The 13,005-nt window shown below is 36.6% G+C and overlaps 1 protein-coding gene across 2 annotated transcripts in view; it reads left to right on the top strand.

The window, feature by feature from the left end:
- The window catches only part of Fbxl20 (F-box and leucine rich repeat protein 20), a 113,972-nt gene that overhangs the window by 65,369 nt on the left and 35,598 nt on the right, over positions 1-13,005 (top strand). For both annotated transcript variants that reach the window (XM_071603524.1, XM_027923138.2), the window contains exon 3: positions 10,519-10,573. In XM_071603524.1, coding sequence (XP_071459625.1) covers positions 10,519-10,573 — 55 coding nt within the window. The remainder of the gene's footprint in view (positions 1-10,518; positions 10,574-13,005) is intronic.

Genomic DNA, 13,005 nt, shown 5'->3' with positions numbered 1-13,005 from the left:
CTGAAGTAGCATAGGAAAGCCTTAATAAAAGCCTCCTCTTATTAGTAAGTTCGTGAAAAGATGCTCAACATCATTAGCTATCAGAAATAAATGCCCATTAAAACCACAATGAGTTATCACTTTACATCACCTAGGATGTCTGTAACTAAAAAGTATTGTCAAAGACAAGAAGAAATTGACCTTCATAAATTGCTGGTAGAGATTTTTTTAAGATATTTTTTTTTAAGATGACATGGTTGCTCATAACTTAATCTCAGCAACTTGGGAGACTGAGGATAGCAAGCTCAAGACCAGCCTCAGCAACTTAGTTTTGAAACCAGTCTCAAATAATGTTGAGAAAGGGCGGGAGATGTAGCTTAGTGGTAGAGGACCACTGGGTTCAATTCCTACACACACTCCACACCCATACACACAAGCTAGTATGTCCACTGTGGAAAACAGCTTGGTAGTTCGTCAAAAGTTAAATATAGAAATACCGCATAATCCAGCGTTTCTGCTCCTACATTTAAGAATTGAAAATAAATGCACTTGAAAACTTGGAATGTTTGTAACAACAGCATTATGCACAGTAGTTAAAAAGTGGAAATAACCCAGTTGTCCATCAAAAGAATAGATAAAATACAAAATACCCATATAGTGGAACATTACTTGGCCATTGAAGGAACAAAATATGGATATGTGCTACAACATGAATGTATGTTTTAAAACATGCTTATTGAAAGAAGCCAGACCAAAAGGCCTTACTTATTACTGTGTTATTCCATTTATGTAATATCCAGAATAGATAAATCAATGGATACAGAAAGTAGAGTAGAGGTTTTTTGGGGTTGAGTGGTGGGTGGGAAGTGATGGGGTTCTTTTCAGGGTAATAAATATGTAGAACTCAGTGATGGAGTGCTGCATAGTATGTGTGATCCCTAGCACTACAAAAAAAAAATTCTGGAGTTAGTGATGATGGTTGCACAACATTATGGTTATATTTTTAAAAATCTCTGAAGGCTGAGAATGTGGCTCAGTGATGGAGTGCTTGCCTAGTACCTTGCCTGGATTTCACCCCCAACACCAAAAAAGAAAAGCAGCTGGGGGGAAATCACTTAATTATGCACTTTAGAAGGTAAGTTTTAAGCTGGATACAGTGGCCCATGTGTATAATCCCAGTGACAAAGAGCAAAGCCAGCCTCAGAAATTAGCAAGATCCTGTCTCAAAGTAAAAAAATTAAAATGAAATGGGGATGTAGCTATGTGGTAAACATCCCTGAGTTCCTTCCCCATTGCCTCCCAAAAAAGAAGTTAAGTTTTATGGTGTAGATAGTAATAGAGGTAGAAATATAAATTTTAAAACAAATTCTGCCAGTGTTTTTTTGAAAAACAAAAGCTTATGATATATGCCGATGTGGGAATATTCAGTAATTCTTTAACCTTATCCCACCTTTCCTTCCTTCTTCCTTCCTTCCTTTCTCATTCTTTCTTTTTTCTATTTCTATATATATGTGATAGAGTCTGTCACAGCTAAAGGAAGCAAACAAATGAGAAAGGAAACAGAAAATGGGGTTATAGAAATGAGAAAGAAAAGAGGTGGACACACAAACTGGATAGGGCCTCCTATCCACAAGCCTGTGCAGCCCTGATATGGTTGCACCCAATTCTTTTGCATCAAGAAGCTGATCTTTCTGGCTGGGGTTGTAGCTCAGTAAGTAGAGCATTTGCATGTCATGTGTGAGACCCAGGTTCAATCCCCAGCACCAAGATAAAAAGAAAAAAGTTGATCTTTTGAGCCATTACCATGGTGTAGATCCATTGGCAGGTTTTATAGCTTTCCCTCTGTCCCTCAGTGAGCCCTAGATAGCAGGATTCTACTTAGGGTCCTGTATCCATCTTCCACATTCCCTTCTTGTACCATCACAGTCCTGGCAATGAACTTCAGGTGTTTTGCCACAGTCTTGAATTTAAGCTTTCACTCTGCAGGACCCCACACAGTGAGGACTTGGCTGACCTAAAGCCTTATCCTACCCTTTCTGACTTAAGTGTAACAAAGATTTTGTGGATTTTTTTCTTCAATGGTGATGTCTCCTTTCTATGATATTATGAGTCCTAATGACAATGTGAAGGTAAACTCACAGATGATTTTTTTCAATGGATGATTTGTAGTTATTAGTTTATTAAGAATGAATTCTTACACATTTCTTCATAGCCATTATTTAAGTTATTGCTGGTTACCTCTGGTGAATGGAATTAAAGAGTAAAGTCTTTCCTTGTTCCAACTCTAGATATTATAATTGTTTATCAGAAAAAAAAAAAAACACTGCTAAAGGCAAGATAAGCAGTTGGAAAGTTGCAATTTTCTTTTGTGAGGGTCAATGGTAGTGCTGCTAAATCTAGAAAGAAAATGGACCCAAGTTAGAGACTTTTTTTTTCCAGTGCCAGGGATCAACCTTAGGAACTCTGACATGCTAGGCAAGTGAGCTACCACTGAGCTCTCTCTCTGCCCCATAATGGAGAGATTTTTAAGTGTTGAGATTAGCGATGTATTTCTTGAATGATTTAATGGGATTAAGTTTTTAGACATTTATTTTTTTAGTTGTAGGTAGTCATAATACCTTTATTTTTATGTGGTGCTGAGGATCGAACCCATTGCCTCATGCATGCTAGACAAGTGTTCTACCTCTGAGCCACAACCCCAGCCCTTGATGTGTGATACTGGGAAGGTATCAAGGATGATGCCCATGCTCTTTGCTTTCTAGTGAGTAGATGGTGCGAGCACTCACTAAAATAGAGAAAATAGGAGGAAAAGATTTAATGTAAGGTCAGTAATTATATTTAATTATAATTCTCTTTAAAAATTTGTTTTTGTAACTGCAAGTTCTAAAACCTCCAACTCAAATTGGCTTAAACAGTAAGGGAGATTATAAAAGGAAATACAGACATTAAACCAAGTAATCAGGTTGGTTGGCTTAGGGAATCTCAGTGTTATCATTTTTCTTCTTTTGTTCTGTAAAGAATAGCATCACTTTGGTCCTAAAGCTGCTTTTCCTTATGGGCACAGGATAGATGCCAGCAAATAATGGATTACATGGGGGATGGGGTTGTAACGCAGTGGTGTAGTGTAGTAGTAGAACGCTTGCCTAGCATGTATGAGGCACTGAGTTCGATCCTCAACACCATATAAAAATAAAAAATAAAATAAAGGTATTGCATCCATCTACAGCAGAAAATATTTTTTAAATAATGGGTTACATGTTTATTTTTTTTTATTTCAAGGGAGAGATGGACTAGCATTGATACCCATATAAAGTTTCTTCTCAGATCTTAGCCAAATAGGTCTAGATTAAATTCAATCACAGCAAGTGGCTTAAGCTAGTGAACTGGGATGGACCTAATATCGGTGAGTCAATCCACATTACTCACCACACATAGAATGTAGCATACCTAAAGGAATCATGAATGTTCTTCAGATAGTTTTCCATAGACTATTGGTGATTTGTTGTTGTTGTTTTACCACGGATTGAACCCAGGGCACTTAACCCACTGAGCCACATTCCCAGTTGTTTGTTTGTTTCTTTTAGTTGTAGTTGGACACAATACCTTTATTTTATTTATTTACTTTTATTGGGTGCTGAGGATAGAACCCAGGGCCTTGTACATTCAGAGCAAGCGCTCTACTGCTGGGCCACAACCCCAGATAGACCCCCAGTTGTTTTTTTATTTTTTATTTTGAGACAGGGTCTAACTGAGTTGCTGAGGGTCTCAAAGAAGAGTGTGCTATAGTTTGCATTGTTTATTGATAAAAAATTAAGTTGTTTCTAGCTTTTTGGTTTATTTTTGTATTTGTTTTGCTGTATTGAGGATTGAACCAGGGGGTGCTTTACAGTGAACTGTATCCCCAGCCTTTTTTTTTTCTTTTTCTTCGGAGACTGGGGCTTGCTAAATTGCCCAGTCTGGCCTTGAACATGCCACTTGAACCCAGGAGTACTTAATCACTGAGTCACAGCTCCAGCCCCTTTTATTTTTTATTTTGACACAGTATCTCACAGAGTTGCCTTGGTAAATTCATGAGCCTAGCTTTGAATTTGTGATCCTCCTGCCTCAGTTGCTGGGATTATAGGCATGTGCCTCCATGTTCAGCACAATTCTTTTTTTAAAAAATATTTATTTTTTAGTTATAGGTGGACCCAATATCTTTATTTTTATTTTTATGTGGTGCTAAGGATTGAACCCAGTACCTCAGGCATACTAGGCTAGTGGACCTCTGAGCCGCAACCTCAGCCCTCTGCCCAATACTTATATTCAGATTTCTAAAGATAATTGTCTCTAGAATCAAGTACAAAGAAAAAATAGAAGTCAAGGAGTTACTAAATAATAACCAATATATAAACAGACTACTTGAGTAGTGATAGAAGGAATTCAAGTACTGAAGCTTATCACATCCATCTTCCTAAGACAGGCGAATTAGGACTAGAAGGACTAAGCTTTTATTACTTGTATAGAGGAGCACAGTGATTATGTTTGTCCTCTTTAAAAAAAAAATTCTGTAATGTCCAAGTCAAGGTGAAAAGCTAACTCTGGAATCGTCACATTTAGAACCCCATTCTTTTTGTGTGTGTGTGTGTGGTACTCGGGATTGGACCCAGGGGCACTCTACCACTGAACTATATCCTAAATAGTGGGTGACAACCCCATTTATGTATTTATGTATGTATACATGAATTTATTTATTTATTTTTAAAACAAGCTGGCCTTGAATGTGCAATCCTTCTGTCTCAAATCCTCCTGTCTCAGCTGCCCAAGTAGCTAATATTACAGGCATGAGCCACCTTGCCTAGTTCATTTAGTATGTTCTAGTAACACAATTGTGATTGTTGAGATGTTGTGCTCCATGGGGTATTATGGTGTGGATATGAAATGTCCCCCAAAAAACTCTTAATGCAGGAATATTCAGAGGTGAAATTATTAGATTAAGAGAACTGTAACCTAGCTGGGCACAGTGGCACACTCCTGTAATCTCAGAGACTTGGGAGACTGAAACAGGAGGATCGAAAGTTCAAAGCCAGCCTCAGCAACTTAGCAAGGCACTGAGTAACTCAGTGAGATTCTGTCTCTAAATAAAATAATGAATAAGGGCTGGAGATATGACTCAGCAGTTAAGTGCTCCTGGGTTAAATCTTTGATAGAGAGGGTGGGGGACATAAAAGCTGACTAAAATGTGAAGTCTCCTAAGTCTGCACACACTTGACCACCAGCTTGATATTTCATGTATGTTGTTTTTGCTGTCTTTTGCGGAGAACCTTTCTATTGAAAGATTATTAGAGACTACTAAGATGAATACTTGTAAAGCTTCTCACCTCTCACCCCCATGTAATATTACTCAGGGTAAACATAAGAATATTTAGGTTATTAAACTCCATACAAAGATACTGAATAGTGGGTGACAGGATAAAGAAGCATTTCAGCAATGAAACAATATTTGTTGTATTAGGTAGATTTGTTATAAGGTAAACAGTATATTATTTTATTGAGGTACACAGATTGAGACAGTATTTTTATTTGGAAGTGGAGTGGGTAGTATTTTAATATTATCAGAATTTTAAAATATGGTTAATTTGCTTTATTAAGAGTCATCAGAATGAAACCAAGTGTGCTTTGAGGGAACAAGAAAGGTACCCAGCTTTTCCTTTTTTGGGTTTACCTGCCATTTAGAAACTGAAAAGGGTAAAAAGGAAATAAGCCAGGTAAGATATAGGAATAATGAAGTGAAAAAAGAGTGGAAAACAGAAATGGTTTAAAAAGCAAAATATAATAAAAGCAAAAATAATTAATACAAAACAGGTAAAGAAAAAGAAATATTACAACAGCTGTAAGGAAAAGTTGAAGGTCTTACTAGATCCAATTATTTTCTTGGTATCTGTACTCACATATAACATATCCAAAACAAAAACTTGATTAAGCCATAACATAGTTTCAGTGTTCCACATTTTAATTAATGGCACCTTTAACTACCCAGGTCCTGGTACCAGAAATGTGTTCTCGAGCCATCTCATCCAGTCCATCATCAAGTTCTACCCTGTTTTCTGTATCTCCCTGGTAGCAGACGTAGTCTAAGCCTCCATTACCTAGACAGTAGTGGTGTTCTCTCTCTCTCTCTCTTTTTTAATATTTATTTAATTTTTTAAGTTTTCGGTGGACACAACATCTTTATTTTATTTTTATGTGGTACTGAGGATCGAACCCAGCACCCCGCGAATGCCAAGCGAGCACGCTACCACTAGAGCCACATCCCCAGCCCAGTAGTGGTGTTCTCTTAACTGATAGGCTTGGTGCCACTTTTGTGCCCTGACAGTCTGGTCTCCCCATAGCAGCTATACTGATGTTTGTTTATGTCTTTTGTGGTACCAGGGATCAAACCCAAGGCCTCATGCATGCTAAGCAAGTACTCCACCACTGAGTTACATTGCTATCCATTTTTTAAATTTTGAAATGATCTTGCTTAGTTGCCCTAGCTAGCCTCAAACTTGCAATCCTCCTGCTTCAGCCTTCTGAGTAGCTGAGATTCCAAATAGGTGCCACCAGACCCATTGTATAATGATCTGTTCCTAATATAAATTAGATAATATCCCTCACTGACCTAACCCACCTTTGGCTTCCCTTAGACTTGGAATATAATCTAAACAGTTCACTATGGCCATAAAGCCTTCTTAGTCTGGCCCTATCTAACTCTAAACTTTGCTCACTCTCCTTATCTATAAATGGGAATGGTAATAGTACCTATCTTGTAGGAACATTGTAAGGAGTTGTTACACATATAAAAATGACTTAAAATAATACCTGATATATAATAACTCATTAATGGGCTATGGTTCTACTACTATACTACATCTTCACTGCTTCTTTTAATCTTTCATCACACACTCACTGTTTCTTTACGTGAATGTTCTTTTTCTTAGATCTTGACAATTCTGGTTCCTTCTATTATTGAGGTCTAAAATCAAATATGTATTCCTAGAAAAGGCTTTCCCTGACCACTCGTCATTTTTACTTTGCTATCTTTATTGTAGTCATTAACTTCCTTAAATTTTTTCACAGTTTTTTACTTACTTTGTGTCTACCAACAGCTCCTAGACCACAAGCTGCTTAACTGCAGGGACCTAAAACAATGCCCATTGAAATATATTCTGAATGAATACATGAAACTCATAGCCCTCCTTTTTCCCCCCTCTCTTTATACATTCGGTCCTCCTTAGAGAAGGCACACTCTTTACATATTACTGAAGACTGCCTATGGATACCTTTTTAAATTTTTTCATCTTATTATTTCACCATACTTTTTCTCTGAACTTGTTCAGTGACTTTTCTGCTCCTTGTTGGTATCTTGCTGAGATCACAGGAATAAATCAGTTTAAAAAAGAAGGTAAATAAAGCATAAGGGAAGTTTTTTGTAACCAATTCAGTTACTATTCCTAGGGTTTTTTTTTTAATCATGCAGATATTTCAATCAAAAACACCTTCTGAACCAAAACTAAAAAATATTTAAAATAGTGTGATCCTACTGGCATAAGACATGACATATTGGCCAGTAGAATAGAATAGAGAGCTCAGAAGTAAATCCTCATATATGTGGTCAGATGATTTTTTTTTTAGTTGTCTATGGACACAATACTTTTATTTATTTTTATGTGGTGCTCAATATCAAATCCAGTGCCTCACATGTGCTTGCCAAGCGCTCCCTGCACTGAGCTACAACCACAGCCCCATCAGATGATTTTTGACAAAGGTGCCAAAACCATTTAGTGAGGAACACAAATGATGTTGGGAAAACTTTGTATCCCCGTAACAAAAGAATAAGTTGGGTTGGAGATGTAGCTTTGTGGTAGACTGTGTGTTTTAGCATGTTCAAGGCTCTGGGTTTGATCCCCAGAACCACCAAAAGTGTGCGAGGAGATTATGTTGAACTACCTTACTCCATATACAATACCAACTCAATGGATCACAGACCTAAACATAAGAGCTAAAGTTATAAAAGAAAGCTGGGCATACCTGTAATCTGGGGACTTGAAGCTGAGACAGGAGGATCACAGGTTCAAGGCCATCCTGAACAACTTGGCAAGACCCTTCAACAATGTAGTGAGACTTTGTCTCAATAAATAAATGGACTAGGAATTTAGCTCAGTGGCAAAGTATTCCTGTGTTCAATCCCAGTACCCCCCAAAAAAAAAATTCTTAGAAGAAAACAGAGGGGGAAAAGATTCCTGATAATTGGACTTGGCAATGATTTCTCAGATCTGACACCAAAACTCATAAAACAATAGAAAAAAGTAGATAAACTGGATTGAATCATAATTATAAAAATTTTGAACATTAAAGAATAGAATTATTAAATTATATATATTATTAATTATAAAAATTTTGTACATTAAAGAATAGAATTCAGCATTGAAAATATTTGCAAGTCATATTTATGATAAGGGATCACTGTCTAGAATCCATAAAGAACTTTATAATACAACAACAAAACCTGATTTAAAAATGGGTAAATGACTCACCAGACATGGTGTATCCCTATAACCCCAGTGACTTGGGAGGCTAACTAGGGATGTAGCTGGTAAAGAACCCCTGGGTTCAGTTCCTAATACAGAAAAATAAAGGGAGATGGGTAGTTCTCCAAAGCAGATATATAAATGGCCAAGAATAACATGAAAATGGTCTCAAAATTACTAATCATTAGAAAAGTACAAATAAAAAAACATAGTGAGATACCATTTCCCAGTTCAAACCCATTTGTAATACTATTTTTAAAAAATAGTTTTGACAAATATGTGGGAAAATTAAGATCATTTATATACTACTGATAGGAATTTAAAATGGTGCAACTTCTGTGTAAAATAGCCTAATGGTTCCTCAAAAAAACTAAGCAGAATTGATAAATGATACAGAAGTTCTACTTCTGGATATATACCCCAAAGTATTAAAAGCTGGGACTAAACAGGTATCTGTACACTCATGTTTTTAAATTTAATTTTATTTTTTTGTAGTTGTAGATGGACAAAACAGCTTTGTTTTTTTTTATTTTTATGTGGTGCTAAGGATTGAACCCAGTGCTTCACACATGCTAGGCAAGTGCTCTGCTACTGAGCTACAGCCCCAGCCCCCTTTTATACTCGTGTTAATGGAACCATAATTCACAGTAGCCAAAAGGTGAAAGCAAACCAAGTGTCTGGCAATAGATACACAAAATGTGGAATATGATAGAATAGTATTCAACTCTAAAATGGAAGTAAATTCTTAAACCTGCTACAATATGTATGAATCTCAAAGACATAATGCTAAGTAAAATAAGCAAGACACAAATGATAAATGTTAAGTACCAAGAACAGTCATCTTCACAGAGACAGAAGGTAGAATGCTGGTTGTCAAGGACTGGGAAAGGGAGGTAATGGGAAGTTACTGATATTTTGGTATAGATTTCAGTTTGGGAAAGTGGAAAAACCTTTGGAGATGGTTAGTAGGGATATTGGTCTTAACCATGTGAACAGGAACTTCATGCCACTGAGCTACAGTTTCATATGTGTGCTCACAGTTTTTTGTTGTTGTTGCTCTTTTTTGGTACTAGGTTTGAACAAGGGCACTTAATGACTGAGCCACATTTCTGGCCCTTTTTATTTTTTGAGACAGGGTCTCACCAAGTTGTTTAGAGCTACCTAAGTTGCTGAGGATGGCTTTGAACTTGTGATCCTCCTGCCTCAGCCTCCCAAGTCACTGGGATTATAGGCATGTGCCACCACACTCAGCACACAATTTTTTTTTGAAGACTGAACATATTTACAAAATGTAGATGACTTTCTCTCTAATGTAATTATTAACTCAGCATATCACAAGTTCCACAATATAACTGATAACCTCTGATCACTAAACAACAAAATTTCATTTTTTAAAGCTATCCTAGGGAGCTTTTACACTTCAGGTAACTATGACAGAAACTAGCCTCTTTTCTCCAGACTAATGCTTCCTGACCTCCATTTTGTAACACTTCAGATGTCTATATCAGTTAGAAATCATTTCCCTTGATATAATTGAACTTGTATAGCATTTATGTACATTGTTAAGTAAAAGATTATCTTTTTTTTTGTTGTTGTTCTGGGGAGTGAACTCGGGGGTGCTTTATCACTAAGCCTCAGTCCTTTTTATTTATTTACTTATTTGTTTGAGACAGAGTCTCACTAAATACCTGAGGCTCCAAATTTGTAATCCTCCTACTTAGCCTCCCAAGACAATGGGATTACAGGCATGTGCTACCACACCCTGCTAAAAGATTACTTTCTTCTACTATGTTTTATTTGGGCAGTATTATCTTTTTTTTCAATTGCTCAAATTTTTTCTTTTTTTTTTTTTTTTGATTGCTCAAATCTTTTTTTTTTTGCTTGGAAGAACTGCGTGTGTGTGTGTTATATGTGTGTGTAGTTATTAAAAGGCTAAAATTAAGAGAAACTATCATACAGTGAAGTTTGTCTCCCTCTCTTTTCTTTTTAGGATATTTTCTTTTCTGGATGTTGTTACCTTGTGTCGCTGTGCTCAGGTCTCCAGGGTAAGAATGGTGGACATGGTTACAGAGGGACCACTTTCTGACACTAAGGATGGCAGTCTCTGTAGTAGGCTGACCATTTATTTTAGGTGTTACTTGTATGTTGTTATGTTTGAAAGGGTGTTATTTCATTTATGGTATACCTTCCCCATATAATTCAATAATAGAATTCTATATATACCACCTCTAACTGTTCTATAAATCTTATTTACATAACATAAACAGAATAGTTAAGTGAAAAGGCATTGAACATGCAAATTAAAAGGCTATGCTTGCTGGGTGCATTGGCGCATGCCTGTAATCCCAGTGGCTTGGGAGGCTGAGGCAGGAGGATTGCAAGTTCAAAGCCAGCCTTAACAAAAGTGAGGCACTAAGCAACTCGGTGAGACCCTGTCTCTAAATAAAATACAAATTAGGGCTGGGGATGTGGCTCAGTGGTTAAGTGCCCCTAAATTCAATCCCTGGGACAAAAAAAAAAAAAAAAAAAAAAAAAGGCTATGCTTAACTTAATGAAATTTTCTTTATTGTTTTTCCTGTTCATTTGATACAAGCACATATACATATAAAAGACTCTTAAACATCTAATTCTCATGCTATTTTATCCCCATGTTCTTTCCTTGAAAGATAAAATTTAAAAACAAAATGGTTGTAGAACAAATCACTTTTCCTAAAGTCAGTTTCTACATTATACTTGACTCTCGATTTTTGTCACTTAATATTGCTGTGACAAAATGGCCGTATACCCTAATATTATTGGCTACCACTGATATAAAGGGTATAATCTCTGATGTAGAAAAATTGCTTTATGAACTGCTTCTAACCACTTTTGTAATACAGTTATCTGATCAGTAATAAAATGAACATGTATTTGCAGTTGTCATCTTTTTATAAATTAGGCACCAGCTTTCTGTTTGTTCATTCATTTAACAAATATTTACTGAGAGCCCACTGTTTGCCAGGTACTGATATGTAATATGGCTGTACCATAAAGTATTATGTTTATCTGTGTAGGTGGGCCCAGATGTCCCTTCATACTACTAGCACCACACATAAATCTTAATATAGAGAATTTCCCCTTATTCTAACTTTAATTTCTGCATCCTGAAAGCCATACTTAATGTCTGTCAGCCATTTTGGAAATTAACAATGGTGTTTCAGTGATTTCTCTTTTGACATTTTTATCTCCATTAGTTGTGTGGTCCCTTTAGACATGGCCACTTACAAGTGAATGGATTTTCCTTTCTGATTCCATTGTGAAGGTGACAAAACACCCAGAAACAAAATTCCCAGATCAGTGTCTAAACCTGTTTAGTTACACAGCCTCACCCTAGGAGTGTTGACTTAAATGAGTTTTCAGTTATTGTTTTCATTTGCAGGTTCCTCTTCCTTCTTAATATGTGTTAACTTTAAGGGAAGGAAGTCACAATGTCACTTTTCATTAAATCTGGAAAATTTTATATTAGTAGTTGTTTTATTGTTCTCTTTCTTTCCCACCCCTACTGTGTTTTGAACCCAGGGGTGTTTTTACCACTGAGCTACATTCCCATCCCCCCCCCCCTTTTTTTTTTTAACTGGGTCATGCTAAGTCTGGCCTCAAACTTGTGATTCTCTTGCTTTAGCCTCCCAAGTCATTAGAATTAACAGGGATGTGCTACCATACTTGGCATATTCTTTTTGTGTGTGTGTGCTTTGGATTGAACCCAGGAGCACTTTGCCACTGAACAACATCCTCAGCCTTTTTTCCTTTTGAGACAGGGTCTCACCAAACTGCTGAGGGTCTCACTAAATTATTGTGTCTGGCTGGGCGTGGTGGCGCATGCCTGTAATACCAGCGGCTTATGAGGCAGGAGGATCATGAGTTCAAAGCCAGCCTCAGCAAAAAGCAAGGCACTAATTCGCAGCCTCCCAAGTCCCAGGAATTATACATATGGACCACACTGCACCAGGTTTATATTCCATTGTTCTCTATGCTTGAAGTTTTTTTTGTTTTGTTTTTTTCCCAGTGCAGACTCTAGAGAGGAATTTGTCATTTATAATTTTAGTCTGAATTCTGCATGTTTTCTGCTTGCTGAAGAACATAATAGAAGGAAATAAGAAATAGCACATCAATCAGAGATTCATTTAGCCCAAGAATTTATTAAACATATAACCTTTAAATGTTTTATTGGTTGCCTCCCCTGGCTAACCACTTAAGCCACTGGAAAAATGAAGGCATTAAAAGAAAAGTAACATTAAACTTCTGAGAAAACTGCAGCTATTTCTATAATAACTCCTTGCTTACCCTCATACCCCTGACATTCTTCTTATTGATTATGTGACAGTTATCCTAAGGCTTATAAGTATATCCAGAAATTCTTTTTTAAAAATTTCAGAGAAATAGCTATAAGTATAATCAATATTAAATCCCTTTTAAATTTTATTAAAGATAAGACTCA

The sequence above is a fragment of the Marmota flaviventris genome, chromosome 17, assembly GCF_047511675.1.
Source record: "Marmota flaviventris isolate mMarFla1 chromosome 17, mMarFla1.hap1, whole genome shotgun sequence".
NCBI classification, from domain to species: Eukaryota; Metazoa; Chordata; class Mammalia; order Rodentia; family Sciuridae; genus Marmota; species Marmota flaviventris.
Note: the sequence above shows the minus strand (reverse complement) of the source record. Positions and strands in the feature narration are given on the sequence as shown.